This window comes from Bubalus kerabau, chromosome 4 (genome assembly GCF_029407905.1).
Source record: "Bubalus kerabau isolate K-KA32 ecotype Philippines breed swamp buffalo chromosome 4, PCC_UOA_SB_1v2, whole genome shotgun sequence".
Lineage (NCBI taxonomy): Eukaryota > Metazoa > Chordata > Mammalia > Artiodactyla > Bovidae > Bubalus > Bubalus kerabau.
The window spans coordinates 11,871,092-11,899,068 of record NC_073627.1 but is presented as its reverse complement, the minus strand read 5'-3'; the positions used below and the strand labels follow the sequence as shown (position 1 = coordinate 11,899,068).

Here is a 27,977-nt window from a genome sequence, read left to right as displayed (position 1 = left end):
GGGGCCAGGCTGGAGCCGTCACCATGCGAAGCTCTGGGCAGGGCTGCTGGGTGCTGCTGATCTCCGTGGGTCTCTGTTGTGTGCACTGGGCGCGCCCCCGGAACGTGCTGCTGATCCTCGGTAAGTGTTGACCCGCTGGCACCCCTGGTACTGCCCTCCACCGCCGCCGGTTGGCTCTCCCAGAAGCGGCCAGTGCTAACTCTCAGTGCCCTGCAGCCCCCATTTCCATTCATTCCCCGTCTCCTTTATTTGCTGGCCCCAGACTTTTTGTGGTCAGCTCCTTGGAGAGGCAGGCAGAGGCGGCCCTGCCCACTGGAGGGTCTGGAGGTATCAGCACCAGCATTCACACTCCTCTCCTGACCCGAGTTCTGATCCTGTACCCCGGAGCAGCCCGGGCTAGCCCTGCGGTCTCCGCCTCCGCAGGGGAGGCTGGGCGGTTTTCCAGAGATTACGGAGTGGATGCCAGAAGAGGGGCTGGTGCCCAAGGCCCCAAAGACCAGCCAGGGTGCCCTAGGGCTCATCTTCTCTCCAGCAGTGATAACCTCCTGTTTGCCCTTCCTCTTTCAGACCCCAGAGCGCTGTAGCTCAGCTCTCCTCCTCCTGGCTGAAGAGAGCAGCCCCCTACCCACCTTCTCCACTAGCCCCCACCACCCTGAAACCCGAAGTTCCTCTAGCGCCCTGCTGTTCACGAGACTTCCTGTTTGGGTAGCCAGGGCCCAGCTCTCACAAGACAACCCGATTCTTTCCGCTTTTGAGGTCTGGCTGTCTGCCAGGGTCTCGCTTTCTGATTAACATTGTGGTCTTGGGCAGGCCCTTCAGCTAATTGTAACACAAACAGCCCTGCACTGAGGGACTCCCTTCAGCTCCCCCACTCCTAGGGGCATGGGCAGAGAACCTGCTTGTTGATCCATATTCTCATGCATGTCTTCAGAACCCAGGACTGCATGGGCATCCCTGCCTGGATCTCAGGCCTACCTGAGTTTTCTCTCTGCCTCCTAACATGTTCACCCACTTTTCATACATGTCTGGTGGCATTCTTACTCAAGTAACAGGCCTGCTGAATATCATGCCCACCTGGGAATCACACCTGCTAGGTATCACACCTGCCTGGGTATCATAACCGCCTAGCCATCACTGGCCCAGGCCACTGCAACAGGACCCAGGTCTTTCTCCCCTATGCTGCTCCTTCTGAGCCCAGCCCACTATGTCCTTTGTTTTCCATCTTCCTCAGCGGACGACGGAGGCTTTGAGAGTGGCGCCTACAACAACAGCGCCATCTCTACCCCTCACCTGGATGCCTTGGCCCGCCGGAGTCTTGTCTTCCGCAATGCCTTCACCTCTGTCAGCAGCTGCTCACCCAGCCGCGCCAGCCTCCTCACTGGCCTGCCCCAGGTGAGGGCGGCAGGGAGGCAGAAGGAGGGAGTGCCCCAATGCCTCTGCTGCTGAGAACACTTCCCTTGTCTCCCTGGGCATTGTCCACCTTCCCCCCATCACCCCCAGCCAAATAGTCCAAGTGCAGCCCTGCTCCACCACTCTGTGACTGTGAGCAATCACTTACCTCTGTGAGCCTCAGTCTCTTTGCCTGTAAGATGGGGTCATGATAATAGCTCACTCCTGGGATTACTGTAGGATTGGCCAAGTTAACACCCTATGTGTAAAGCTCATAGTAAGATGCCTGGCAGGTATTTGCTCAACCCAGTGTTCATTCTTGTCATGATATTGTCCCAGGAGCTTGTGTGACAGTAAAAGCTGCCATTTAAGGCACTTACTCTATTTTTATTGAGCCGACACATATATATAAAAGTTTACTATTTTAACTGTTTTAAGGGTACAGCTCAGTGGCATTAAGTACATTTACATTGTTATGTAACCATCACCACCATCCAGGACGCTTTTATCACCCCAAACTGAAACTCTGTCCCCATTAAACAGTAATTCCTTCCCACTGCACCACCAGCCGCAACCACGAGTCAACTTTCTGTCTCTGTGAATTTGGTTATTCTTGGTACCTCACGTAAGTGGAATCACGCAGCATTTGCCTTTTTGTGACTGGCTGGTTTCACTCAGCGTAATGTCCCAGAGCTTCACCTGAGTAGTGGCACGTGTCAGTAACTCACTGCTTTTCAAGGCTGAGTAATGTTCCATTGTGTGATAGAGCATATTTTGTCTATTGATTCATCTGTTAATGGACACTTGGGTTGATTCCACCTTTGGCTGTTGGAATAATGCTACTGTGAACCAGGTGTCCATGGGCACTTAACTCTTAATGTGTTACCTCACAACATTATTTTATGGGAGCACAGCTGTGGTCTGTGCGTTTCTTTCTGAGAGCCTGAGCCAGTGAGGAGAAGGCCTACATAAAGAGGAGACAGTGACCGGAACACAGAAGCTTGCTGAAAGGTTAATCAGGCAGCTGTAGGCCATGCTCACCTCTGGACAGTAGGCTGCAGGAATAAGGACAGGGATTTACCTACTTGTATCTCTATAGTGTGAGTTTGTAACATGTATGACAATTTCTTTCATGCTATAAAATGGCTTGCTGGGATGGCTTTCACTCAATAGTATGTGGTCTTGATAGAAAAATCGGAAAGTATAGATATGCAAAAAGAAGAAAATAAAGGCTACTCCTAATTTTGTTATACATCCTCCCAGTCTGTTGTATTTCCTGGGAAATACAAAGTCCCAAAGTCCCATGGGAAGGACCTGTGGGCCTGTTCGGCGGGGAGTAAGAGACGGAGAAAACCTCTCCGAGGACACTAAATCAGGGGCCTGTGAAGGGCCAGGTTGGTGAGCCTGGGAGAGCAGGAGTGTTGCAGTGGGGGACGGAGGGCAGGGGTGGTAGGACCAGGTGGCATCCTGCATCACAGCATCTCTGCTTGCAGCATCAGAATGGAATGTACGGCCTGCACCAGGATGTCCACCACTTCAACTCTTTCGACCGGGTGCAGAGCCTGCCGCTGCTGCTGGGCCAAGCTGGCATTCACACAGGTGAGGGGCTTCGTGTGGCCCCAGGGGCAAGAGAGCAACTTCCCATCCTGCCCCAGAGATCCTGACTGGGCTTTGGGCACATGAGAACAAGGGTTCTGCTGCCCTCCTGGAGGCCATAGCAAGACACAGGGTCTGGGGAGCAGAGCAGGGGGCAGAAGGGAATGGGAGACCAAAGGGGCTCTGAACAGGCCTGTCTCTCTGGCTCCAGGCATCATTGGGAAGAAGCACGTGGGGCCGGAGATGGTGTATCCATTTGACTTTGCATACACGGAGGAGAATGGCTCTGTCCTCCAGGTCGGGCGGAACATCACTAGAATTAAACTGCTGGTCCGGAAATTCCTGCAGACTCGGGGTGACAGGTGCGCAGAGAGTCCCACCCCCTTACTGCCCTCACCTAGCCAGACCTCTGGGCACTTAATACTAGATGCGGCTCCCAGAATCTTTGGTTGGGATTCTTGGAGTCCTCAGACAGCTGGGGTGTGGGTGGGGGAGAAGATTCCAGATACTCAAGTTGATCTGGTCAGAGGAAGAGGAGACATGGGGAACCTGAGGTGGCACAGATCACAGGTTATCAGTTGTAGGGGAGTAGGCAAAGCTGAGGGGTGTTCCTTCCTGAAGGATGAGGCTCCCCAGGGTAGAAGTAGGGTGATGGTCAGCCATCTGACCTTGACCTCAACACTCAAGCCCATCCCTCCACCTGCAGGCCTTTTTTCCTCTATGTTGCCTTCCATGACCCCCACCGCTGCGGGCACTCCCAGCCACAGTATGGGGCGTTCTGTGAGAAGTTTGGCAATGGGGAGAGTGGCATGGGGCGAATTCCAGACTGGACCCCCCAGACCTACAACCCGAAGGATGTGCAGGTAGGAGGGTCCCTCTCCACGTTTTCAAGAACTACTTTTCTTCTTCCACTTTGTAAATCGGGGGACCTGTGCCCCTCCGGTGGGTTTGCAGCCCTGGCCCCACGTGTGTAAGAAGAGATTCTCTGACTCTTTGGAGCCAGGTCCCCATCCATGGGATGGCAGAGAAAAGGGAAAAGACATGGATGATGTTCCCAGAAGCATGGTTCTTCTGGATTAATCCATTTAGGAAGGAAGATGATTTCGGGCCCTGGGAGCAGGGCTGGCACCTATATCTCCCACCCCAATTTAAGGACTGACCACTCTGTCTCCTCCCCCAACCTGTCTGTTCTAACCTTGACTTCCCACCCACCTGCCCCATCTCAGGTGCCTTACTTCGTCCCTGACACCCCAGCCGCCCGAGCCGACCTGGCCGCTCAGTACACCACCATTGGCCGGATGGACCAAGGTGGGTTCAGGGAGCCCAGGCGATGGGATAGGGCACATCTCAGGCTCCCGTCTTAGGCCAGAAGCCAGAAGTCACAATGTTGCAGGGTTGTGTTTCCTTAGGGGGCCTCTTAGGGAGAGTTCTTCTTGCCTCTTCCAGCTTCCTATGGCCCCAAGTGTTCCTTGGCTTGTGGCTGCTTCACTCTGATCTCTGCCTCTGTTATCATGTCTTCCTCCCGTGTCTTCTCTTTAGCCTTTGTTCCTCCTCTTTATATAAAGACACTCATCACTTGATTTAAGGACTGCTTAGGTACTTTAGGATTATGTCATCTTGAGATCCTTGACTTAGGATCTGCTGGGCAGGAGGCCTGGCTGGTGGGAAGGAAGGCAGGGGTGACTAAAGGAATCGATGGTGCAGGGTCTGATGAAGAAATGCAGGAGTGCACACACGTTCCCATGACGGCGCATCTGTCTGTGTCTGAGCTCTGCTCTCCCCTCCACACCCTGCAGGGATTGGACTCGTGCTCCAGGAGCTGCGTGGAGCAGGTGTCCTGAATGATACCCTGGTCATCTTCACGTCCGACAATGGGATCCCCTTCCCCAGTGGCAGGACCAACCTGTACTGGCCAGGCACTGCAGAGCCCATGCTGGTATCGTCTCCAGAGCATCCAAAACGCTGGGGCCAGGTCAGTGAGGCCTACGTGAGCCTCTTAGGTAAGACTCTGCATCCCATACAGCAGGGATTGGGTGGCGGGGGGGTATGGGGGAGGAAGTGAATGTTTAGTGGGACCACAATGTCCAGATGTTGCTTCTTACCCACTACCTTATGTAGTTGCCACTCCAGTGAGAAAGTGGTGGTCACCCCCATTCTGCAGTTGCAAAAATGGGGCTCAGAGACGTAAATGAAGAAGCCCAAGGTCACACAGCTTGTAAGCACCAAACTTGGATTCTAGTTTGGGTCTCACTGCCTTCACGCCTGTCATTTTTCCACTGGACCATTAGGGAGCATCAGTCACCTGGTGCACTTGCTAGGATCCAAATATCCCACTGCATAGAGTCTGATTCAGTAGGTCTGGGATGGTGTCCAAGAATTTGCATTTCTGATAAGTTTCCAGGTGATTCTGATGCGCCTTGAACCCACTTTGAGGGGTCAGGGCAGTAACATGCTTGGGCCCCCATGGCTCAGGGCACACATCTCCCTTTGGCTCCAAGGTCAGGGAGTGTTAGGGCTGCAACACAGAGCAGGAATAGGTCCCTAGGGGCCTTCCTCACAGATTTTAGAATTCTGGGTATCACCGAATTGGGGCCTCCTGTTATATTGAAGGCATCATAGCCTGGAGGGTGATGCAGCAGCGATGGGTTGACCCATAGCAGCTTCTCCCTGTTGGTGATTTGATGTGCGAGGCGGCCCACCAGCTTCCAGAGTGGTTTGGATTCACCCTTTCCAGGGGGCTGGACCTAGTGCCCTGGAGGGCCCGCCCTGCTGAGATGCCATCTCCTTTCCAGATCTCACGCCCACCATCTTGGATTGGTTCTCCATCCCCTACCCTAGCTATGCCATCTTTGGCACAAAGACCGTCCAGCTCACTGGGCGGTCCCTCCTCCCAGTGCTGGAGGCAGAAGCCCTCTGGACCACGGTCTTCGGCAGCCAGAGCTACCACGAGGTCACCATGGCCTACCCCATGCGCTCCGTGCACCACCAGAACTTCCACCTGGTGCACAACCTCCACTTCAAGATGCCCTTCCCCATCGACCAGGACTTCTACGTCTCGCCGACCTTTCAGGATCTGCTGAATCGCACCACAGCCGGCCAGCCCACGGGCTGGTATAAGGACCTGCATCAGTACTACTACCGGGAGCGCTGGGAGCTCTATGACAGGAACCAGGACCCCCACGAGACCCACAACCTGGCTGCCGACCCCCGCTACGCCCAGGTTCTGGAACTGCTTCAGACCCAGCTGGTCAAGTGGCAGTGGGAGACCCATGACCCTTGGGTGTGTGCTCCAGATGGGGTGCTGGAGGAGAAACTGGCTCCCCAGTGCCGGCCACTCCACAACGAACTGTGAGGCCCTTCCTGCCCCTACAGTAGGGGGCCTGCTGTCCTGAGTCTGAGCCGCGTCCCGGCACATGAATTCCTGAGGGGTACCCAAGATGCTGCAGTATCCCCAACCTGTGACACATGAGGATGGTCTGGGGACCTGCAGGGAGAAAAGGGGTTGGGACATGGGGCTTAAGACCCTCTTGGTTCTTTGGAAACCAGACATTCTTGTGCCCCTCACCTGAGAGGAGATGGGTTTCCATATGCCACGAGGGTGGTGGGTGGGTGCAGACCACACTCAGTGTGGGGACAGCATCTGTCAATCCTGGTCTGGACAGGGAGCCTCTGAAGGACCTTTGGGCTTTCTTCTTCCTTCACTTTGCCCACAGTCAGGCTCCCAACCCCTGGGCTGGTTTTCTGTGAGATTGCTGATTCTTGGCAGGCTCCTTGAGTGATGGGTTTCATCCTGGGGTCTGTATGGGCAGAGCTTACCCTTCTTTTTGAGAGGGTCCCGGGATGAAGATGCCACTGCTGAAGGCATGAAACTGCCCTATTCACTGGGTAAATCCTGGATGAACATGAGTCTGTAGCACAGACAGCACTCGTGGAGTGCTTCAGACCTTCCCTGCCTCCGCCCACCTGGGAGCAGAAGCTCTGCCTGGGAAAGCCCAGAAAAGGGGTGTTCTCTCAAGTGGATGGGCTCCTGTCGTCCTTCCCACCCTTATCATCTCCATCCTGCGGAACATGGGAGGGAAGCCACTGGCCTGAGCATTTTGTAAAAGCTTTTTATTTTAGTAAAATATATCAAAGTTCATTTTCTGAATTTGTTCATGACACAGGGGCCATCAGCAAGGCCTCTACTCTGTCCACACGACCTTCCTTTGCTCATCCGTGATGGCCAGGCGGACGCAGCCGAGCAGGGCATCCAGGTCACTCCAGCTTTCGGGGGCCAGGCTGCTATATAGACAGGGCACTTTATCCAGCTCAGCCTCCTCCTGCCTGGCGGCCTCCAGGAGCTGGTCCTCTGCGGTACCTAGCCGCTGCAGAGCCTTCCTGCAGGGCCAGAGATGGGAGGGTGGCTTAGGGAGAGTCTTGCACCTGTCTCCCAGCACAGAGCCCCAGAAATCAGCTGCCAGCTTGGAATTCTAGGGGCCTGGATGGACCGATGATGCAACAGCTGTCTAGATGCCCTAGACATGGGTGGCCTGATTTGAGGTAACCCAGCCCCTCATGAAGAAAATACAATTGGGGCCCTAGATGATGTTGCATTAATGGAAGGTGGTTGGAAGGTGGTCTAGTTTACAACTTCAGATCTCAAATTATAAAGGGAGCAGTAGGACGTCTGGGTTTGTCCCAGTTATGAACCAAGTAGTGTTTTTCAGTCTCTGTCCTCACCCAACATGGTTGGACTGTTAACTGTACCCCAGGAAACGTATGGACTTAGCCGAGGTCAGGTTCTAGGGTCTCACCTTACTGTCCTCTGGGTTACTCCTGGGGGCTGGCTGCAGGACCTTTGTCCTGGATGTTGCGGGGGAACTGCTCTGTGACATTCTGGGGCTGGCACAGGGTGAGATCCTGGAAACCCCGACACAGGCTCCGGACATGTTCACCGTGGGCCTCACGGGGAGTTCCAGCGCCTGTTCAAACCCCACCACCGGCCCCCAGGGGTGCACCTACTTGAATTTCTTTGCCACCTTCTCATTGATGGAGACATGGATAATGATGGGGAAGATCTCCATCCTGTGCAGGACAGAGACACTGTCCAGCTGGATGTCCAGGAGGGCGTGGGTGTTCTGGGGGGCGTGGGGAGAGAAGTGAGCCTTAGACTCAGAGGACACGAGGGGAGCCCACACTCAGGGGAAACATGGAGAGAAGCATACAGGCAGGACTGAAGTTTGCAAAGGAGATGGGGAAAGAATTTGGGCATGTCCCTTTGTATATGAGCTGTTTCCTGTACAGTTTTAAAAGTTTCCATCCATTTGACTTTTCACTTCTGAATTAAAAATCAGAGGCCACTGGGATTGAGGGAGGCTTTGTGTGGAGCTCAAACCCTAGGAGTCGGTGGCTCCATCAGCCTCTTCGGGGGTTAGAAGGAGACGGGGCCATTGGGCCTCTGGATCACAGCTGTTCCTAACTGCTTTGTATCAACAGAAAATTTTATCATTCTCAGTGAGCTTTTCATATATTTGTCTGAACCTTAAAACATGGAGTGTTATCTCCATTTTATTCATTCATTTAACATGTTTATTAAACATTTGTGTCAAGGAAACAGATTCAGGAAAGTTAAGTCTTGCTCAAGGTCACATGGACCTCACATGGCAGAAACAGGGTTTGATCTTTCTGTGATGGAGCCAGAGATGAGCTAAGCACCAATCCTGGGTGCTCCAGGGGTCCCTGGAGGTTGGCCCTTCCTGCCTTCTCCCCCCGCCCTCCTCTGGAGATGGAGTTCCTCCCAACCCCCACCCAACCCCTTACCTTTCCCATGAGGGACTCAACTGCCCTGCGGGTGACACAGTAGAGGCCACCGGATGCCTCTCTTTCCTGGATGATGTCCCCTCTCTGACTGGAGGTGTCATACTCCTCCTGGCTCAAGTACTCTGAAGGTGACAGTTGATGGGGATGTCACACACCCAGCTGCTCCCTCAAGAGCCCGTGCTGAACACCCCCCACCCCCGCAGACCCCTGTGAGCCCTAGGGAAAGCTCTTGCTAGGGTTTCCTCTTTATAAACCTGACCCTGCTCTCTCTGCTTGGAGGAGTCTGTGCCCTGCACATTCACCCTAAACTCAGACATAGCAGGTGCCCAGTCAATGCCAGGATGTGGGTGGATGGATGGAAGGTTGGGTGGAAGGAAGGATGGAGGAAAAGAAGGAAGGATAGACAGATGTAGATAAACCCCTCTCCCATCACTTCCCAAGCCCCAAACTTACATATGCAACTTCTTACACCCAGAAATTCCTTCAAGCCCTTAAATCAGTGGTTCTCAACCAGGGGCAATTTCGCCCCCAAGGGACACTTGGCAATGTCTGGAGACATTTCTGACTGTCACAGCTTTGGGGGAGGGGCTCTGCTCCTGGCATCGAGTGGGTTGAGGCCCAGGTATGTTACCCATCTGTGATGCACAGGACAGCCCACAATAGAGAAGGACCCTGAATGTCATGCCCAGGCTGAGAACTCCTGCCCTGTATAAACATGTTAGAACACACCCCTACTTTTCCCTTCTTCCTGAATAGCACCCACTCTCCCAAGTGAGAATCGCATGTGCCATCTTGCTAGCTTCCACCCTCCAGAGCACCACCAGACCCTGCAGACAGCTCTTGGGACTACCCTCTCTTCCCTGCTGTGGCTTTGCTGTACCACCTCTGGCCCCGAGGGTTCCAGTGGTCTTTAGCTTCTCCAATCTGTCTTCTATTCTGCTTTCAAAACAGGCATTCAAAAATCAGGCCTGATCCCATCCCCTAGCCCACGGCACTTCCAGGCACCTACGGCCTCCTCCCCGTCCTACCTCAGCACTTTGCACATTCCGCAAGGCAGCCTGGACTGCCTTGTTCTGCTCACAAACGCCTGCCTGTCATCCCCACCCTCACCCCTACCCCTCTCCAAAGAATTCCCCTCTGGGCCACTTGTGGAGCTTAGACAAGTCAGCCTGCCACGTGTTTAGGTGTCTGTCTCCAGAGGCGCAGACTAGACACCCAGGGCCTGCAACCCTCTGCACAGAGCCTGACACACAGCCGGTGCTCACTGGAGGAACTGTGTGGCCCACACTTGCTCCCCTCTGTCTCCTCTGTGAACTCCAGGAGAAAAGAACAGTGCCCTGTTCACCCTCACGTTGTAGCCCGACTCTCTGGGGCAGCCACCAACCAGGAATGGTGGACGGAAGAAAGTGCCAAGGAGCTAACTCCTGCCCTCCAGCCAGCTGAGCCACCTTTCCTGCAGAGCAGGGCCACTAGGACCCAGGATTCCCACTGGCCAGTTCATCTCCATGGCTCTATATTGAGTGGCTTTGGGTAGGTGGATGGAGCCCTTTGGTTGTATGACTCCACGAAGTACAAACCTAGCTGCCAGCAGAGCTGTGCTTTGCCCCACCCCTCCCCCATCCCAAATCCATGTCCATCTGAAACCTCAGATTTTCACCTTATTTGGAAATAAGATCTTTGCAGATGCTGTTAGTTAAGAGGAGGTTGTACTGGAGTAGGGTGGTCTGAAATTCAATGACTGGCTCCTTATAAGAAAGTAATGTGAAGGCAGAGGGACACACAGATGAGGAGGCAGAGATCAGAGTGTTAGAGTCACAAGCCACCATCAGCCACCAGAGCAGGCAGAGGCAGGAAGGATGCCCTCCACCGCAGCCTTTGGAGAAAGGGCAGCCTGTGGAGACATCTTAACTTCAGACTTCCAGCCTTCAGAACACTAAGAGAATACATCTTTGCTGTTTTAAGCCCCCTGGTTTATGGTCCTTTATTTTGGCCACTCCTCTGTCATCCACCCCCTTGAAAGCAGATACAGCATTCTGCCAAGGCCTCGCCCCGCACCTGACAGTCAGGTGGGACTCCCAGGTGAGAGCGTACCTGCTGGGCATTTCTTAAACCCTTGGAAGAGGCACAGCTTCTCAATCAGGATCTTCCCGACCACCCTGGGCACGAAGAGCACGGGCCGGGGCCGGCTGGGCCTGTGGGGGTGCACCAGGGTGTAGGGCACCAGGGTGAAGCAGCTCTCGGTCCAAAAGCACAAGGTGGAGGGGTCTGTGGGAGGAAGGAGCCGCAAGTGGGCCGGGCGCCGGGCTGCAGCAGCCCCCGCCCCCAGGATGGCCTGTGTCTGCTTTGCTCGCTGCTGCAGCCCAGCCCCTGCAGTAACGTGGGTACACCGGGCTCCTGCACGATGCACCATGGCCTCCACACCTGCCCTGGCTGGTTTCTTTGTACTTGCTGATTAGATGTCCTGCTTCTCTAGGATCACCTTTATGGGCTGCAGCTTAAACTCTTTTCCCTGTTTGGCTCACAGGGAGGATAGAAAACCTGAGTTTATCCTTCCAAACAGTCTGGAAGCTTCCTGTGTCTTCTTCCTTAGCCTCATCCTCAGGGACACATGATCCCAGTCCTTCCCTCCCTCCCTCCCTCCTCTCCTGGTCATTTCAGTAATATTAGATGCAGGTTGGATTGGGAGGATCCCCTGGAAGAGGGCATGGCAACCCACTCCAGTTTTCTTGCCTGTGGACTGAGGAGCCTGGGGGCCATAGAGTCGCAAAGAGTCAGACATGACTGAAGTGACTAAGGACACAGGCACTCAAAGCACTTTTCAGGAAAATAAACTCAAAACGGTTTACCTTTCTCTAAATTCACTTCTGCTTATCTCAACACACAGTTTTACCTGCGCGGGGGTCTATGCTGTGCTGGCCCCTGTCACAACCACTGCCCCCTACCCCAACTGCTATATTCCCTGGGGCTTTTAAAAACGGCAGCTGTCTGAGGGCCCACTGGTTTGTGGAGTGTTGGGCATTTGGAGAGTATTTAGACTTTACTATTCTAAAAGGACTGCTGTCCAGATGACTGTACCAGCGGCTTCGGACCATCTTTTGGGGTAGTTACGGAGGTAGGAGCATCAGTTAAAGGTCACTAAGAGTGTATAACAACTGCTTTCCAGAAGGGCACATAGACATCCATCATGATTCTTAGAACAGATTCTGGCCTAGATGAGTGGTGGTATCCTGACCAAGCTGCCCAACCACTGTGGCCCCTGAAGACCCTCCACCAGCTCCACCCACCTCACCTTCTACCCGGCTCGGGTCCGACTGGCTCCCTTCAAAGCTTGACCACAGAGGGCTGGCCTTGGTTCTGTCCATACTGACAATGCGGACCAACTTCTGGGCTCCCCCAGACGACTGCTGGATGAGGGAGAAGGAACGTCATACAGTGCTGGGGGCCTGCCCCCCCCCAAATTCAGGGTGATCTCTGGCCCCAGGCTGCGCCCACCAAACAATCAGGAGGCCCAGGCCCCATGGCAGGGGATGGGAGATGAGGGGTGGCCAAAGAGGGTCCTCAGGCTGAGCCCTCCCTAGGGAAGGCAGGGAGTGGGAGGCAGGAAGGAAGAGTAGGGTTCCCCCAGGCTAGCCCTGCCACGATCCCGGGGGCTGCCCTAGTGCCTTGCTCAGGGGCAGCTGAGTGTTCTATGTCAGGGCAACCTAATGGTGCCCAGCCTCAGTGGGGAATAAGAATGGGGTACACATAGTGGGCAAATGGGGTGACCTGGGAGCAAGAGGCAGGGAGCATACCCAATATATCTGCACACAATAGATCTTGCAGGCTGGGCAGTATGCAGACCCAAGTGAAGGTTTGAACAGCATGGAAGAGACACACCAGGTCAGCCCGTCTCAGGTCAGCAGCCTACACTCTCCACGTGGGACCCTCAGTCAGTGCCCACAGTTTTCCAGCCCACCCCAGGGAGGGCTGTGATTTTGCAGATGGAAGGAGGGGTTGACTGGGCCCCTCCCTCAGGATGATGTATCAGAGTTGAGAGAGAAGGAAGACCAGTCGGGGGAGAGACAGAGCTCACCCAAGGGGGACCCCCTGTCTAGGACCTGGACTGACCGGGTGAGCTCCCCACCTCACCTTGCGGGTCACGGTGCTCTGATGAGCCATGTCCTGGAGGAGGGCGATGAGCAGCTGCTGAGCCCTGTGTGGAGGAGAACAATCCCAGCCCAGCTGCAGGGAGGGCTGGACGGGAGAGGTGGGCCCCTGCACAGTGCTCTGGGACATCCCCACTTCCCCCACCACGGTCATTCACCCCAGCAGCCCAGTAGTCCCCTGGTGTTCTTAAATACCTGCAGAGCCCCAGCCCGCCCCTGGAGATGCTAACTGAATTGTTCTGAGGGAGGGTCCAGGCAACACAGTCTGAGTGGGGTGGAGGCCACCACTCCAGGACCTCACTAGTCCCAGTGTGGTCTGAGGATTTCAGCCTGGCATCACCCAGAGAGGGCCTGGAAATGCAGAGTCTCAGGCCTCTCCCTGCATCTGCTGAGTCTGATCTCCAGGTGGCAGAATTTGCAGTGAGGCTTGAGAGGAGCTGGACAAGACACCATGCTTGGTGCCTTACGGTTGATCTACTATAGAACGTGATTCTGAGCAGGGGAACTGTTGCTCCCAGGGAGGGTGACTGGCTGTCCCAGTTGGCCTGGGACTGAGGGGGTTCCCCAGGACATGGGGCTTTCTGATAGTCCTGGACACACCTGCACGATGGGTCACTTTCCCCCAGGGGACACTGGCAATGTCTGGAGAGATTTTAGGTTGTCAGCACTAGCAGGGGTGGGGTGCCAGGGGCACTACTGGCATCCAGGGGGTGGAGGCTGAGATGCTGCTCAGCATTCCAAAGTGCCCAGGACGGCCCCCCACAACAAACGATGAGCCAGCCCCAAATGTCCATAGTGCTGAGGATGAGAAACTGGTCCCACATACCCTAGAATGCTCTAGGACTCAGGTCCATCCCTTTTCACAAAGGAAGCCCATCTAAGCAGTGAACCTGGTGGGTCGCACATTGGAGATTCCACTTCTTGGAGGTGCCCCACCCCATATCCCTGGGCAGTGAAGGGAGCCTCGGGAAGGCTGTTTCTCCAGGGCAGGAGGGGACCTCCTGGCTAAGCAAGGCCAGGCAGTGTCCCCTCCCCTCCCCCGGGTAGGTTCCCGGGCTCTCTCTCGGGTGTGGGAGGCCAGGACGACTGCTCACCGTGTGTAGTTGGGGATGGTGCCATGCTTGGTGCCCTTGGTGCTGTAGGGGCCAACACGGTGGGCGTGCCAGCAGCTGCTGCCCTGGAACAGGGTGTCTGTGACATGCAGGATGTCGTTGCAGCGCACCTGAAGCTCTCCCTCCGCCCGCCCCTCCAGGGCCAGATTGACCCGGATGTAGAAGGAGTCCCCTGACGTGGCCACTTTGGCCTCCAGGTCCTGGACCAGCTTCTTATAACCTGATCAAAGAGGACATGGGAACAGGTAAGCCCAGAGCCGTGACGCCCCGTGAGGACAGTTCTGCTTTGGGGTCCACTGTGGACTTGGGGCGCAGCCTAGCTCTGCAGTGAGCTGGGAGTGTTGGCGTTGGTGGCCTCTGGGGGAGGGTGGAGAGGATAGGGGAGTATGTACCCTCCATGTTGACCTTCACTGACAGACAGCAGAAGCCATTCACCCTCTGGAGAAGTCCAACGGCCCGCTCCAGGGTCATGCCCTCCAGGACAGCCTTGGACGAGGGCTCAGTTGCCTCGTAATCCACCTGATGGAAGATCATGAGGGTTACTTCTGTTGACCAGGTTTCTGCAGCTGCGGTCTGAGTGCAGGCATGTGCCCTGCAGGAGACTCACTGCTTCCCAGACACCCATCTGCCCCTATCAGAGCCCTGTGTCAGGACACCCTGATGCAGGGTCTCCAGGCTACACACATTCCCACCCCGGATCAGGTACTTAGATCGCCACTCGGCGCCTAGTTTCCGCTCTCCAACATGCTCCATTCTAGAGCATTCTGGAGCAGAGTCCTCAGCTTGGGACTGAGGACATTTGGGGCTGTCCTGGGCCCTGGAGGATGTTTTGCACCTTCTCTGACCTCCACCCACCAGATGCCAGGGCACCCCTCATGTCACCCTTCCCCAGCTGTGAAATCCACAGGGCTCTTATCCACTCTTATCCATTTGTTCCCAGTGTTGTTTTGGTTTAGGAGAGTAGATATGTTTACAATGAGAAAAACAGAGATGTTTTTAATGCTATTAGAACGGAATTGGCCCCATTCAAGTATCAGGACTGTCTCATAAAGGGGATCTGTTGCTTTAACCACAATGTGAGCTGACAATTGAGAATCTCACCAGGACTGTTAGAAGTGTGACGAAGGGCTTTTGTGTTGGGTGGGCTGATGCTTACGTCAGGAGCTCTGTGTGTGATCATTCGAGACAGAGGAGAACTCAGCTCAGCCCATGGACAGTGGGGAGAAGCCGTGGGGTCCATGGAATCCTGATTGATGGTACAGCCCCTCCCCCTCTCAGCCCTACACCCCCTTTACACCCCCCTACCCTGGAAGGAATTGGTGATGCCTGTTTTTCAAATTTCCTGCTAATCTTAAAAGGCCTGATGCTTAATATTTCTGCTTTTGTTGTTGCTGCTGTTCAGTTGCCAAGTCGTGTCTGACTCTTTGTGACCCCATGGACTACAGCACGCCAGGCTTTGCTATCCCTCACCATCTCCTGGAGTTTGCCCAAGTTCATGTCCATTGAATCAGTGATGTTTTTAGGTAACATCAAAGTGACCTCCCTGTCCATGTGCTCACTTAATAATAATTAAGTTGTACATTTTTGTTTTCTGCAGTTTAATGGATATTTTATAGTAAAAAAAAATTTTTTATGTCCCCAAGGGTTAAAATTGTGAATTTTAGTATGTGTATTTTAACACATACACATGAAGTGACAGTAAGATTATTACAATTAAAAAAAAAAAATAAAGCCCACATCAGAATCTTTCGTAATCTCTATCAGAAGATTCCTGGGCCAAGATTGCTTCATCCCCAAAGCCCGCTCAGCTGGTGCATAGTCCAGCCTTCAACAGCTTGTAGGTCACCCTCGAGTTCAAGGATGTCAGGGTGGAGAAGGGCACAGGGTTTTGATGAGAGTCACCAGGACTGTCTCTCTAATCATTGTGTTACTCTGTTTTATGTCAGCCCAAGAAAAGAGCGTGGACCAACCCAGTAATCCATTTTTGTCAAGTTGAATCCATGGCTACCTGGGTTACCTGCCCCTCACGCTGACCCTACCCTCAAGAGGATGCTGGGGGCTCGAGGGGCCGGTGCCACACTCACCATGACAATCTGGGTGCCGGAGCGCAAAGCCATCTCATCTGCCGCAGAGCCCGGGGTGACCCGATGAATGAAGATGCCCGTGAGGTTCCCGCCAATAACACTTATCTGCTCCAGCAGCGAATCCCCCTGGAAGGCCAGCACGGTGACCTGGCTCAGGATCTTGCGGGCCGGCCTCCGCCTCACTGGGAAGCAGCTGCAGGAAGGGAGGGGCCGGAGCTTAGGTGTCCTTGAGCAGGAGCTTGGGTCTCCCCCTGTGTCCCCTCTAGTCCCAGCATTCTGGAATTCTCCTTCCCAGGCCTCAAACAGGCTGACGGTGAGAACACAGTCCTCACTCTGCTCTGCCACCTGCTGGTCCCAGCCCTCTGCTCACCTGGCGGAGAGATAGAGGTCCCCAGAAGACGGCTGCAGACTGTTCTCAGATTCAGGGAGGTCTAGGAGGAAGCCAGGGGCTCAGGTATGGAGCTGGGCCAGCCCTCAAGGTCACCCCACTTCTGAAGGAGTTTTGGCTCACCCGTGCAACCTCAGTGTCACCTCCGCCCCTGCCGCAGGCACCCCCCTACTTGTTCTGTGTTTTGCTGAGGCTGAACCTTCTCTTGCCCCTCCCTTCCTTGATGCCCAGAACCTTGATTCACCTCCGCTAAAATAGGGGAGGCTGGTGGGGAGATGCATTTGTCAGGGTTTAATCTACATTGTGTCCTTTTGCAGTATTTGAGTTGCTAGCATTTTACAAAATAGGGAATCTGGAATCTGGATTTCTGTCTTCACTTGAGAAATCAAATCTGGCATAACTCTGGGCCTGTATTTCTGTGTGGCAGCCACCACTGGCACTGGTCATTGGCTGCCTCCTGACTCCCGGGGCACCCTGCTCCCAAGCTGGCCACAGCAGGACTCTGAGTTGGCAATCTGCAGGGCTAAATATCCTCAGAGTCTCCCCAAGGCCTATATTTTAATATGTAGCCTGTGAGGCAGATGGGCTGCCCCCAGCCCAGGTGTCAGCCTCCCTGCACGTAAGGCTGCCCTTCTTGCCTCCTGAGCTGCTCAGAGAACCAGTGGGCTCTCAGACAGCTAGTGGTCGCCAGTTGCAGGCAGCTTGTGCCCAGCTCACAGATAAACATACACTCGTGCTCACATTCAAAGCCAAGTGAAATTATACACTCCCAATGTATTTGAGGTCAAAAGTAAATAAACCAGGACTTGATGCACAGTCATGACAAAAGGGAAAAAAAAAGCATTGACTCATCCTGTTTGTGATCTCACATCCAGGCTGGTTATATCTGGGGTGGAGCCTCTGTTATAAATAAAAATGGCAATGAATTTGTAAGAGGCAAGGTTTCTGGTCACATGACCCACAGAAAGCCTAGGCCATCAGTCCTAAAGGGGCTGCCAGGCGACAGCGTGGGGATACACGCACTCCCTGGAGGCCGTGAGGTGAAATTCAGACAAGATGCTAAGCTCCTGCTCTGTGCAAGGCCCAAGGCGGGGGGCAAGGCCCGTGAGGGGCCTGTGCCTTGAGAAGGAGACAGGACCAGTTAAGTGACAAATATGAGGAATAAGCCACAGGAGAAATGGGAATGTCTCAGGTACCAGCATGCGGCAGAAATGTTCCCAGCAGGCACCTCAGCGAGGAGCAGCGAGGATGGAAGCCAGTTGCCCTCTGGTATCACTGGGAGGCCCAAGTGTCCGTGGATCAGAGCAGGGAAGGACAGAGAGAGGACGTGTGTGTCTGGAGCTATCTGAACTTTATGCTGAGCTGGACGTGGAGGTGAACGCAACTCCTTTAGCCTCCAGGTGAAAACAAAAGGAAAGTCAGTAAACACAGCACATCTGGACACTGGTTTGAACTGCCAGGCTGTCTGGATTTTCCCAGAAGCTCAGGTTAGGGCAGTAGTCAGGTTCACTCCTCTCTGCCCCTCCCCTGGGGTGTCTCACCTGCCTCCCTGAAAATCCCTGTCTTCTCCTTCCTGGCTCTGCCAGCCCAGCCAGGGGTGGTGGGGTGGCTGCAGAGGTTTGGGGGTACACTCACCTGCCCGGTCTACAATCTCAAAATCCAAGTCTGCATTGCTCTTCTTAGCACCCAGGGAGCCTCCCTGGTCCACCTCCAGGATATCTGGGCAGCCGCTGCAAAGCATAAGAAGATGGAAGTCAATGTCCCAGGGAGCCATGGGCAGCTGGAGCCACCTGATCCTGTCCACAGCCCCACTCTACCTGGAAGAGCATGGGTCTTCCCAGAAGTCCTCTGTGGCCCGCTTGCACAGGGATTGCTGGCTGGGAGGCGCAGGGCTGCTGGAGCGGAAGCTGTCCACCAGCTCTCGGCTGGATGTGGCACTCAGGTCAGACCAGAGCTGGGACTGGGGGAGGACACAGCAGAAGTCACCATGGGGTTCTCACGGGGATCCCCTAGGACACTATCCCTGTTGCCTCTACTGTGTAGAGTGTAATGATAATAAGCCACAGCCTCCCACTGACAGGGTAGAGGAGGCAAGAGGAGGGGAAGGAGGAGCAAAGAGCCAAGCCACATTAATTGAGCACCTACTCTGTGTTGGGTACTCTATTAGCTACTTCTAGATTTTACGTTGCTTAGTTCTTTATTTTTTAAGTTTTTTGTCCACCCTTTCACATATGGAATCTTAGTCCCTGACTAGGGATTGAGTCCACACCCCTCTGCAGTGGAAGTGAAGAATCTTAACCACTGGACCACCAAGGAAGTCACCTGTATCACTTAGTTCTTAATGATAAATCTATCTGGTGGTTAGCATTGTCCCACTTTGGAGTGTCCCAGGTGGTGCTAGTGGTAAGTAATTTGCCTGCCAATGCAGGAGACATAAGAGATACAGGTTTGATCCCTGGGCCGGGAAGATCCCCTGGAGAAGGAAATGGCAATCTATTCCAGTATCCTTGCCTGGTGAATCCCATAGACAGAGGGGTCTGGTGGGCTACAGTCCACGGGGGTCACACAGAGTCAGATGTGACTGAGCATCTGAGCACACGCACTGTCCCACTTTACATATAAAGCAACCGAGGCCAGAGAGGCTAAGTTGCTGGCTAGTGAGGGTCACGTGCTGACTGGGTGGAAACATGCAAGATGCAGAGCGTGGAACTGGAGGAAGCAGGTGAAATATGTAGATCCAGGTGCAGCTCCCCTGTTCACTTGATAAGCCTTTCTTGAACATCTTTAAGCGTCTCCTACATGTCAGACCCTCTTCTGTCCTGATAGACGAGGTCTGGTCCAGCCCCAGCAGTGGTGGAGGCACCGGCCGTACCTCAGAGGAGCTGCCGTTGCTGTCATCCCGCGGGCAGAGGGCAAACATACGCACCAGCCGCTGCTTCCCCTTCGGACAGGGCTCCCTGGCCCCCACCTCCTGCTTGGGCTGCCAAAGACCCAGACAGGCTGGTTAATTCAGGGAATATCCTAGGTTGCTCTTGGAGTTTCTACCGAGTCGCAGCCCCTGTATCTCCAGCTTCCTGAGTGGTTTCCTTTCCTGGGCTTCAAGGCAAAACATTTATGTCCCCTTCTCCCAGCCTGGGACACCTGGCACTGTGGGAGCTGGCCACCAATGGGACATGCAACAACAAGCTTGGTGACCGCATTTTATCCCCTTTGGATAATACATGTTATTCTCTCCTGGTTATACAAATGATAGATACTATATGTATATCTATAGATACTCCACAAAGAACATTGGTGGGGAAGAATAGGCCAATTAGAGAAGAAAGTAAAATTGACCTATCCTCCCACACTCAGAAATAGAGCAGCCAGCAGTTTGCTATCTATTCGTCAGTCTCTTTTCCATGCGTATGTATATATTTTTTAACATGTTTGATGTGGCAAGTGGGGGAGGGAAGAATGGCTGGGACCCCTGCTTAGGGAGGGGAGGGTCTGGCTGTGCTTCCCAGGTGTCCCTGGGCACCTCTAGAGTCTTGCCCACCCACCAGGGTGTCTGGAACTGGAGCTGCTGCCAAGACCATAATTAGAGGTTTTACAGTAATTTTAGTTCTTTGAGAATGCAGCTTCCTTCATTTCTATCACTCAGCTCTCAGGTAGTTTACTTTCAAGCATCCCAGGAAGACATCAGCCACTAGACCAAGTGACTACCTGCACAGCTTCCTAAGCTTGCTTTCTTCATTGAGCGCCGCACATTCCAGGTTCCAGAACCTTCCACCAAGCTAACCCTTCTATGACTTGCATAGTATTAGCATGAAAAAAAAATGAAGAAGCAGACTCAGCCTGCCCCACTGGATACCGTCAACCTTTGATCACACTTCACCTCACAGGAGCCAGCATTGTGGACAGAGATGAATCCGGTGGTGCCAGTGGGCCCATGTGGCTGGCTCCGGTCTGCCCCAACACCCTGCATCCTCCCCCCAGCAGCGCTCACCCCCAGTGATGACTCGGCCTGCACCTGCAGCCGCTGGACCTGCTGGCGCAGCTCGCAGACCTGGTCCATCAGCTCAAACACCTTCCTGCGGAGGGCGTCTTTCTCGGTCAGGTTCTGAGAAATCTCCATCTGGGCTCCATCCCTCGCCAAGTAGGCCTGGGAGCCGAGATGGAAGACAGAAAGGATCAATGTCCAGAGGATAAAGAGGGTGTGTTGCAGGAGTCCAGCCAGAGAAAGCCCCTGTTTCTGGCCTGTGTTTACCCTGGACTCTCTGGTGTGCAACACACACAGCTTGTTCTGTGGCTTACCACCATTTATGATTCATGTAAAAGTGAGCAGTTTCAGTAACAGTCAATAAGGGGGTGCACACAAACACCTCCTGCTAGAAATGAAAGGAGGGAAGATGATGTACAGCAGGCATGGCAACAGGTAACAGTGGCGGGGAGCTGAGAAACACCCTGGGGATCAAGGAGAGAGACCCCAAGTCTGGAACTTGCTGCCATTGAGGTCAGGTGACCTGGCTGGCCAACAATAAGCCACACCCAGAGTGGCCTTCCCGACCCTCCTGAGACCCCTCGGGGACTGCACCTTTGGTCCTCGGAGCCCCTCAGCCCGGCACCCAGGCCAGCCCCTCACTCCTCCCGGGTACCTGGTCTCGTTCCTTCTGCAGCTCGACCACTTGGCTCTGCAGGGCGTTCATCTTCTCCTTGTAGATTTCACAGTCCACCTTGGTTTTCTGGAACTGGAGCAGGGTCTGCTCCTTCTCTTCCCAGTACTGGACAGAGGGGGACAAACATGGCCCACGGAGGTCAGTGACTCTGAGGGTAGGGCTGAGGATGGGGGTGGGGGAGCCTTGGGGAGAAGTGAGGGAGGTGGTTCTCGAGAAGAAATAAGGTGAATTAATGCTCATTTCTTAAGTGCTAGATTTCAGGTGCATCTAGAGTTACTGTGTTGATTATATTTTAATTTGATCATCAAAATATGCATGGGTCCTGCATGTCAAATTGTGTTTTGTTTATTCCATGTCCCAAAGGGCATACCTATTTTCCCTCTGCCCACCTCATTCTCTTCCACTGTCTCCTTTCTCTCGTCCTCCCCTTGCCTTTTAGAGCAACTAAATAAATCCCTGGCTCTCACCCTGGGGCCCCCACGCACTGGAAATCACTCTGTGTTTTAATCGCTTGTTTGCCTGACCTATTTTCTCATCACCCCACAAAGTGGACGTGGCCTTTAGCATTGGATTCTGAGTTGGTGTCCAGTCTAGTTTGACAAAGGAATAAGCGAACAGGCCAATGCATTTCTTGGGCAAAGTTGGTTTTAAGCTCAGTATGGATTAAAGAATTTGCTTCCTGATCCAGGCAGCCCGGCCCCTAAACACGGCCCAGCAGCGTCACCTGCTTTCGCTGTCTCTCAGCGGCCACTGCCCGCTCCCTCAGAGAGTGGATGCGGTCCACCAGCTCCTGCCTGCTCTCCAAGGCCTCGTCCAGATTCTGCTCCAGAATGTCCTTCTCCGCCTGGCACAAAGAGATGTCAGCCCAGGGACCCTGACCTCCCCGAAGGCCCCAGGGAAACATCCCCATCATCTCGTCCCCAGGACAGGAGGCAGGAAGCTTCGAGTCTGGGTGTGGGGACGGATTTAGCTTTATTACTGCACCTCAGGCAGGAAAAAAGGCAAGGTCAGCAATCAAAATGGGGAACATGCATTTCAGCTCCACGTGAGCACGGCTAGGAGACAAAGTACAGGAAGCTGAAAGCCTCTGAGGTAGTATAGCGCCTCCTTCTTTTAGGCAGTTTCAGCCTGCTCCCAATAGATCCAAAGGCAGAGGCTTCCAGGAGGGCGAATATCAAGGGCTGAGGCATTCCCTCTTCACGCTCACTTTTATGAACGATGGCACAGTTCAGGCCGGGTGACCCACACCCCATGAATGTCTGTCAAAGGGCTAGTTCAAAAAATAGATATTTATTGATCGAAAGGGACTGGAGAGGAGAGGCAGATGATTTGCATAATTTCAGGGTGCTGGCGACACGAACTTCTCTGCATCTTACAGTTCCCCACTCCCCTGTGCCTGCCTGAGCGGGATGGTGGAATATTTTGCAGGCAGAAAGCTCCCCTGCTTCCATAACCTTAAAGCTAATCTCATCAATTATAATCAGCCTCCATTTACTCCAAAACAACTTAGCAGCAGCAAACGAACTAAGACTTTTGAATACGTGCACAATAGCTTTCAATTTTGCCAGCATACGGGGTCTGGAAAGAACAGGAAGGAGGGATGTGAGAAGGGGTGGTGAGGACGAGTCACTAGGTTTCATCTCACCCAGACCTTAGCTACACCTCAGTGGAACCACCTGTCAGAAATCCCACAGTCTGGAGGCCACAGGCCAAGGCCAGTGACACTACCTGCTGGCCACCAGGGAAGGAAGCTGAGCCTTGGGGGGAGACCAGGGCAGGAAGTTGAGCCCTGGGGGCACCAGGACCCACCAGGCTGAAGGTCAGGGAGCGGAGCCTCTCATTCTCCTCCTTCAGGCGGCTCAGCTCCTCGTCTCCAGGCTCCAGGTCGCTGGCCATCTTCAGGGACCGCTCTCGAAATTCCCGCTCACAGGAAGAAGACATCTTCTCTCGCTGAAGCTCTTGCTTCATCAGATACAGCTGCCAGAGAGGAGAAGGAGGAGGAGAAGGTCACTGCTGTTTCTCCACTAGACCAGGAGCCGGGTGTGGTCCTCAGCCTTTCTCCTTAGTGATGATGCTTTTCATACTCAAAAAGGTCCCTCTCCCAAGATTTCAAAATCCATAAAGGGTTTTACCTAACGAATAGTCCCTGTAGGATGATAAAAGCATTTTAGCTTTATCTTACTGGGAGGTGTAGGGGTTAAATCACTGAGCTGAGGTCCCCAGGAACAGAGAAAGGAGCCCTTGCCATCGGCTCTTGGATCTGACAGCCAGTGCAGCCAGGGATGAATGGCCACTAAGCCTCCTCCAGCATGGCCCTGCTTCTCCGCCTTTCCAACATTCCACTAAACATGTCAGGTGAAGTGGGCGGCAGCAAGAAGAAACCCCGGGGGATCTGCTGGAATTAGAGGTTTGGGTGTGCACTCATGATTTCTAAACTCTGTGCATGTGTGTTTCTATGCATACCTGCATGCATATGTGCCTATGCATGTCTGTAGGTGTATGTACTTGGGTATCTATGTGCATGTTTCCTAGTCCTCTCTGCTAAAACGGCTGAGGAGCAAAGACACCCCAGTAGCAATGAGCACACCTAGAGCCCAGTGGTCACTAAAAGGAACTGGGGCCCCTTGAAGAAATGGTTGACTTTGGAGCTGAGGTGGAGTGGGTATGAGATGATCCTGGAATATCTTGTGGTGATGCAAAGAAAGTCAGTGCTAAGAAAACTCGACAGCATGTCATGTCCCAGGACACAACATATTGAAGGGGTTCCCACGGTCAAATCTAGGACACCTTGAGCACCAAACTAAAGACAACAACATGTTACAGATTATTGGAGATAGGAATCCACGCATCTGTGCCAATAACAGATGCACAAGTGGGGAAAGGAAAGGCTCCCTCTCACAGTCAGGATGCTGAGGGCCAACTGGTCACCAGGGGGAGCACTGGAGATGGGGCTCATCATTTTGCAGCCACCAGAGTAAAGATGTGCTCAGGCAAGAATCACTGGTCAGGCTAAGTCCAGGGGGAGGTGTCAACATGAAGCTACGGTGCTTGCTGGCCTTAAAACACCTCTCCCATACCCCCCAGCTGCAGGGAGTAATAGTAAGAGTACTTTGGCAATTTTGGTACAATACCTGATCCTGGACTAGAGGGAAAATGCCATAAAGAATGTACTTTAGGTCAACTATAAAACTGGAACACTACAGTAGATTTAAGGATTATATGACTATAATTTTATGAAGTTGGCAACTGCACCAAATTATTTAAGAGAATATCCTATTTTTAGGAAATATACATCAAAATGTTTGGGGGAAAAAGGACCATGATGCGTTCAACTCAAGTAGTTCAGGAAAAAGTGTGTGTACGCATGGGGAGAAAAAGAGAGAGAGCACAGTGATAAAGAAAAGGTATGTGGATGTATTTGTATGTTTATCTGTATGTTTTTGGGTAAATTCAAAATTCTTTCTAAATAAAATTTAGAAAACTAAAATCAAACAATGCCACAGTTAAAAGCAAATGCCAAAATGACAAGGAATGACTATCTTCCATAAAGAACTCTTGTAGATCTATAAGAAGATACAATAATTATCCCCAACAGAAATATGAGTAAAAGACTGTTGGGGTCTGAGGGGGCTTCACTAGTAACATTCCTGTTCTCCCATCTGTATCCAGGACCAGCTGAGAAAGATAAAGGAGGAGACAATAGAAGTCCCCTTGGTTACTGATGCAGTTGGAGGGGAGCAGGGCTGGGTGGTTCCACTATTCCCTAACAGCCACCACTCCCAGAATAGCCAGACAGTCCCCCAGAGGTAGGACGGGGAGGAGGGCTCCCCATCATGGGCACTTCACAGACCAGGTGATTGCAGGGCAGGGTGGATTTGAGACCACATAGCCTATTCGAGGGGACCCTGGTGGAGAAGTTTCCTGCAGGGGTGTTGCAGGGAGTGGGAGTAGGGGGTTCCAGGAGATAGGCCAGCAAGTGCGAAGGCCCATAGTGGGGAGCAGCAGATCAGGATGGGCACCCCGAGCTGTTACCTCTTCCTGCAGGCTGCGGCAGCGCGTGGTGGCCAGCTCCTTCTCCTGCAGCGCGTTGCTGTAGTGCAGCGAGAGACTCAGCATCTCATCCTTCAGCTTCAGCACCTCGTGGAAGTGGGTGCTGACCTCACGCTTCATGCGGCTGTGGTCGGCCTCCAGTTGACGCAGGCCCTCAGCGCGGGCCTTGGCCTGGTCCAGGCGCTCCTGCAGCTGCTGGCACTGCCGCAGCAGTGCCTCCTTCTGCCCCTTTTCCTGGCTCAGCTCCTCCTGCAGGCTCCCAATGGCCCCAGCCAGGCACTCGGTCAGCTTGGACGTCTCCATGAGCCCTGAGGGACAGGGCAGGTAGGCCAAGGGCTCCTCGTCCTGCAGGGTCTTTCTTCCTGCGCCCACACTCTCAAGCAGGGCCCCCACCCTAATCTGTGGGTCACCGTAAATGCTTCCAGGCTCAACAGGACTCGATATTTCAGTTAAATAAATAGCTTGACAGGTGATTTCTGTCCCCATTCTTGGCTTCCCTGTGGGACCTGGCTGTTTAAACCTAACTCCCCATCCCCTGCCACCATCAGCTGAACCTTGCTCGATGTTCATTCTCATGTCATCCTGAGGAAAACATAACAAAGAACACGAATCTGTATAACAGAACCCTGAATCCCATAAATAGGGGCTGTGATGACAAATAGGCTGAAACACTTGCTTACCAACAGTTTTGAGTGATGTTGCCCTGCCCCTTCAAATACCTAAATCTCTCAACAGCTCCTCTAGAGAAGCCTAAAATGACTCAGTTAATGAACAAGACCTCGTCTCCCACCTGGCCGGTATAAATCTTGACTTAGCAGCTCCTCTCTTTTTTCCCACCATCGGCCCCTCCCAAGAGCCAGAGCTGGGCAGGACTGGGCAGGACCGAGTGGGAACCGATTCCCTTCTGCCTCAAGCACCTCAAGGTAAAGGTTTTCTAGGAAAGGACACACTTCCTCTTTGCCTGCGCCTCGCAGATGCAGGTTCCATGACCTGTGAGGGGTCTGCTCTTGGTGTTGGATAGTTAGAAACAAAGCTTTTCATTTATAACCCAAGGTCATGGGCTCTGCCTACCCACCCCGACTAGGGCTAGTGTTTGTGTGTGGGGGTCTCCTCACCCCCCACAGTCTGGGGGGTGTGGTTGGAGCACAGAAACAGGAATGTCTGCCCAGTTTGGAACAGCCTACAGTCAAGGAGGGACACCTCCTCACCCCTGGTTATATCACCAGATCTCACCACTGAAGTTTGTGAAGTCCACGCTGGGCTGCAGCCCGGTGACCAAGGTGTAAACATCAGGGTTGTGGAACTTCAGGCTCTCCAGGAAGGCAATGGCCCCATTCTTGCCTCGAGTCTTTAGCAAATCCAGCAAGTACCCTTGGGAGAGAGAACAGTCTTAGCTAGCCAGGTACTGGCTGGGCTTTCCATGAAGGAAGCAGAGTACAGCAGGGTGGCGGTCATCCTTGCACATCTAGGAATCAGGAGGTCAAAGCAGTTTTCCAGGGTCAATTTACTACTTCCATGATGGTGGTCAGACTCGAAAGGGGTCAGGCTGATATTTGTTGAGGAACTGCTACAACCCAAGTGCTAAGAGTTGAGAATAAAAGACTCAAAGGGATAATCGTTGCTCTCCAGACCTCTCCCAGGTGTGTTGTGGACACATGCAGACACACATGTACAAAGCAGGTGGGAGGAAAGAAGCAAATAGCAGTGCCCAGGGTCCGGTCCTAGAGAGGCTCGGGCCTTCCGAGCCCACCTACATCCCATCACTCTCAGCTTGAATTAATTTCTCCCCTATGTAATGGTCATTAGGCAACAGGCACAAATAGTATCATATTGATAGCTACCACTTACTGCCTGTTTTTGAAGGCCCAGGCTTTGAGATGAGTATCTGATAAAGAGTAACTCATTCCATTCTCCTAACACCTTCATATGATGAAGCTTTCCTGTTTTTGAACGAATAAACACAGCTAGTCAGACAATCAGAATCAGCTCCAAAGACATCTGGAGTGGGTTGAGTTGTGGCCCCCAAAGTTATGTCCACTTGGAAACTGCCAATGGGACCTTGTTCAGAAAAGGTTTTGCAGATGTAATTAAGGTAAGGATCTCAAGAGGAGGTCCTCCTGAGTTATGCAGGTAGGCCATAAATCCAATCACAAACATTCTTAGACAAAAAAGGAAAAGACAGAAAGAAGGACATGTGATGATAGAGGCAGAGAGTGCAGTGATGTAGCCACAAACCAAGGATGCTGGGGCCACCAGAAGCAGAAAAAGGCAATGGTTTTCTCCCCTAGAGCCTTCAGAGGGAGTTCAGCCCTTCTGACACCTTGATTTCAGGCTTTTGGCCTCCACAGTGTGAAAGAAGATGCTTCTGCAGTTTTAAGCCACCCAGTTTGTGGTCATCTGTGGTGGCATTTCTGGGGCACTAACCCAGTCCCATGACCTGACCTCAGGTCACCTCAAGGTCCTTCACCCCCTGCCCTCACACAGGCCTTTCCAGCACCACCTGCACCAAGCCGGCTCTGCAGTGGGCTGGGACACAGGTCCTCACCGACTCTCATGGCCGTGTTGTTGAACCTGGGGCTGTGCAGCACCTCCTCCTCGTCCAGCTGGTCCAGCACCTTGGCCTGGCGCAGGTAGGGGGTGAGACGGCTGGGGAAGATGCTGCGTACAATCCTGCAGCGGTGGTCCTCCATCATCTCCCACAGCACCTCCTCGTCCAGGGAGGTCAGCGAGGAGTCCGTGCGGCACAGCTCTGCCAT

At 53.3% G+C, this 27,977-nt stretch overlaps 2 protein-coding genes across 2 annotated transcripts; one reads left to right on the top strand and one right to left on the bottom strand.

The window, feature by feature from the left end:
- On the top strand, positions 1-7,112 carry SGSH (N-sulfoglucosamine sulfohydrolase). Its single transcript, XM_055575310.1, has 8 exons — positions 1-120; positions 1,232-1,392; positions 2,883-2,988; positions 3,197-3,347; positions 3,692-3,848; positions 4,212-4,293; positions 4,782-4,985; positions 5,778-7,112. Exons 1-8 carry the CDS (start codon positions 24-26, stop codon positions 6,335-6,337), a joined length of 1,518 nt encoding a protein of 505 aa, XP_055431285.1. The 5' UTR covers positions 1-23; the 3' UTR covers positions 6,338-7,112.
- Positions 7,089-27,977, bottom strand: CARD14 (caspase recruitment domain family member 14). The gene is made up of 20 exons (XM_055575309.1): positions 27,767-27,977; positions 26,455-26,592; positions 25,204-25,529; positions 22,981-23,148; positions 21,896-22,015; positions 21,151-21,276; positions 20,502-20,657; positions 19,386-19,487; positions 18,331-18,473; positions 18,149-18,243; positions 16,496-16,556; positions 16,126-16,318; positions 14,434-14,560; positions 14,024-14,261; positions 12,913-12,976; positions 12,065-12,188; positions 10,876-11,049; positions 8,785-8,906; positions 7,987-8,102; positions 7,089-7,362 (listed from the first exon to the last, which is right to left on the bottom strand). Exons 1-20 carry the CDS (start codon positions 27,975-27,977, stop codon positions 7,167-7,169), a joined length of 3,000 nt encoding a protein of 999 aa, XP_055431284.1. The 3' UTR covers positions 7,089-7,166.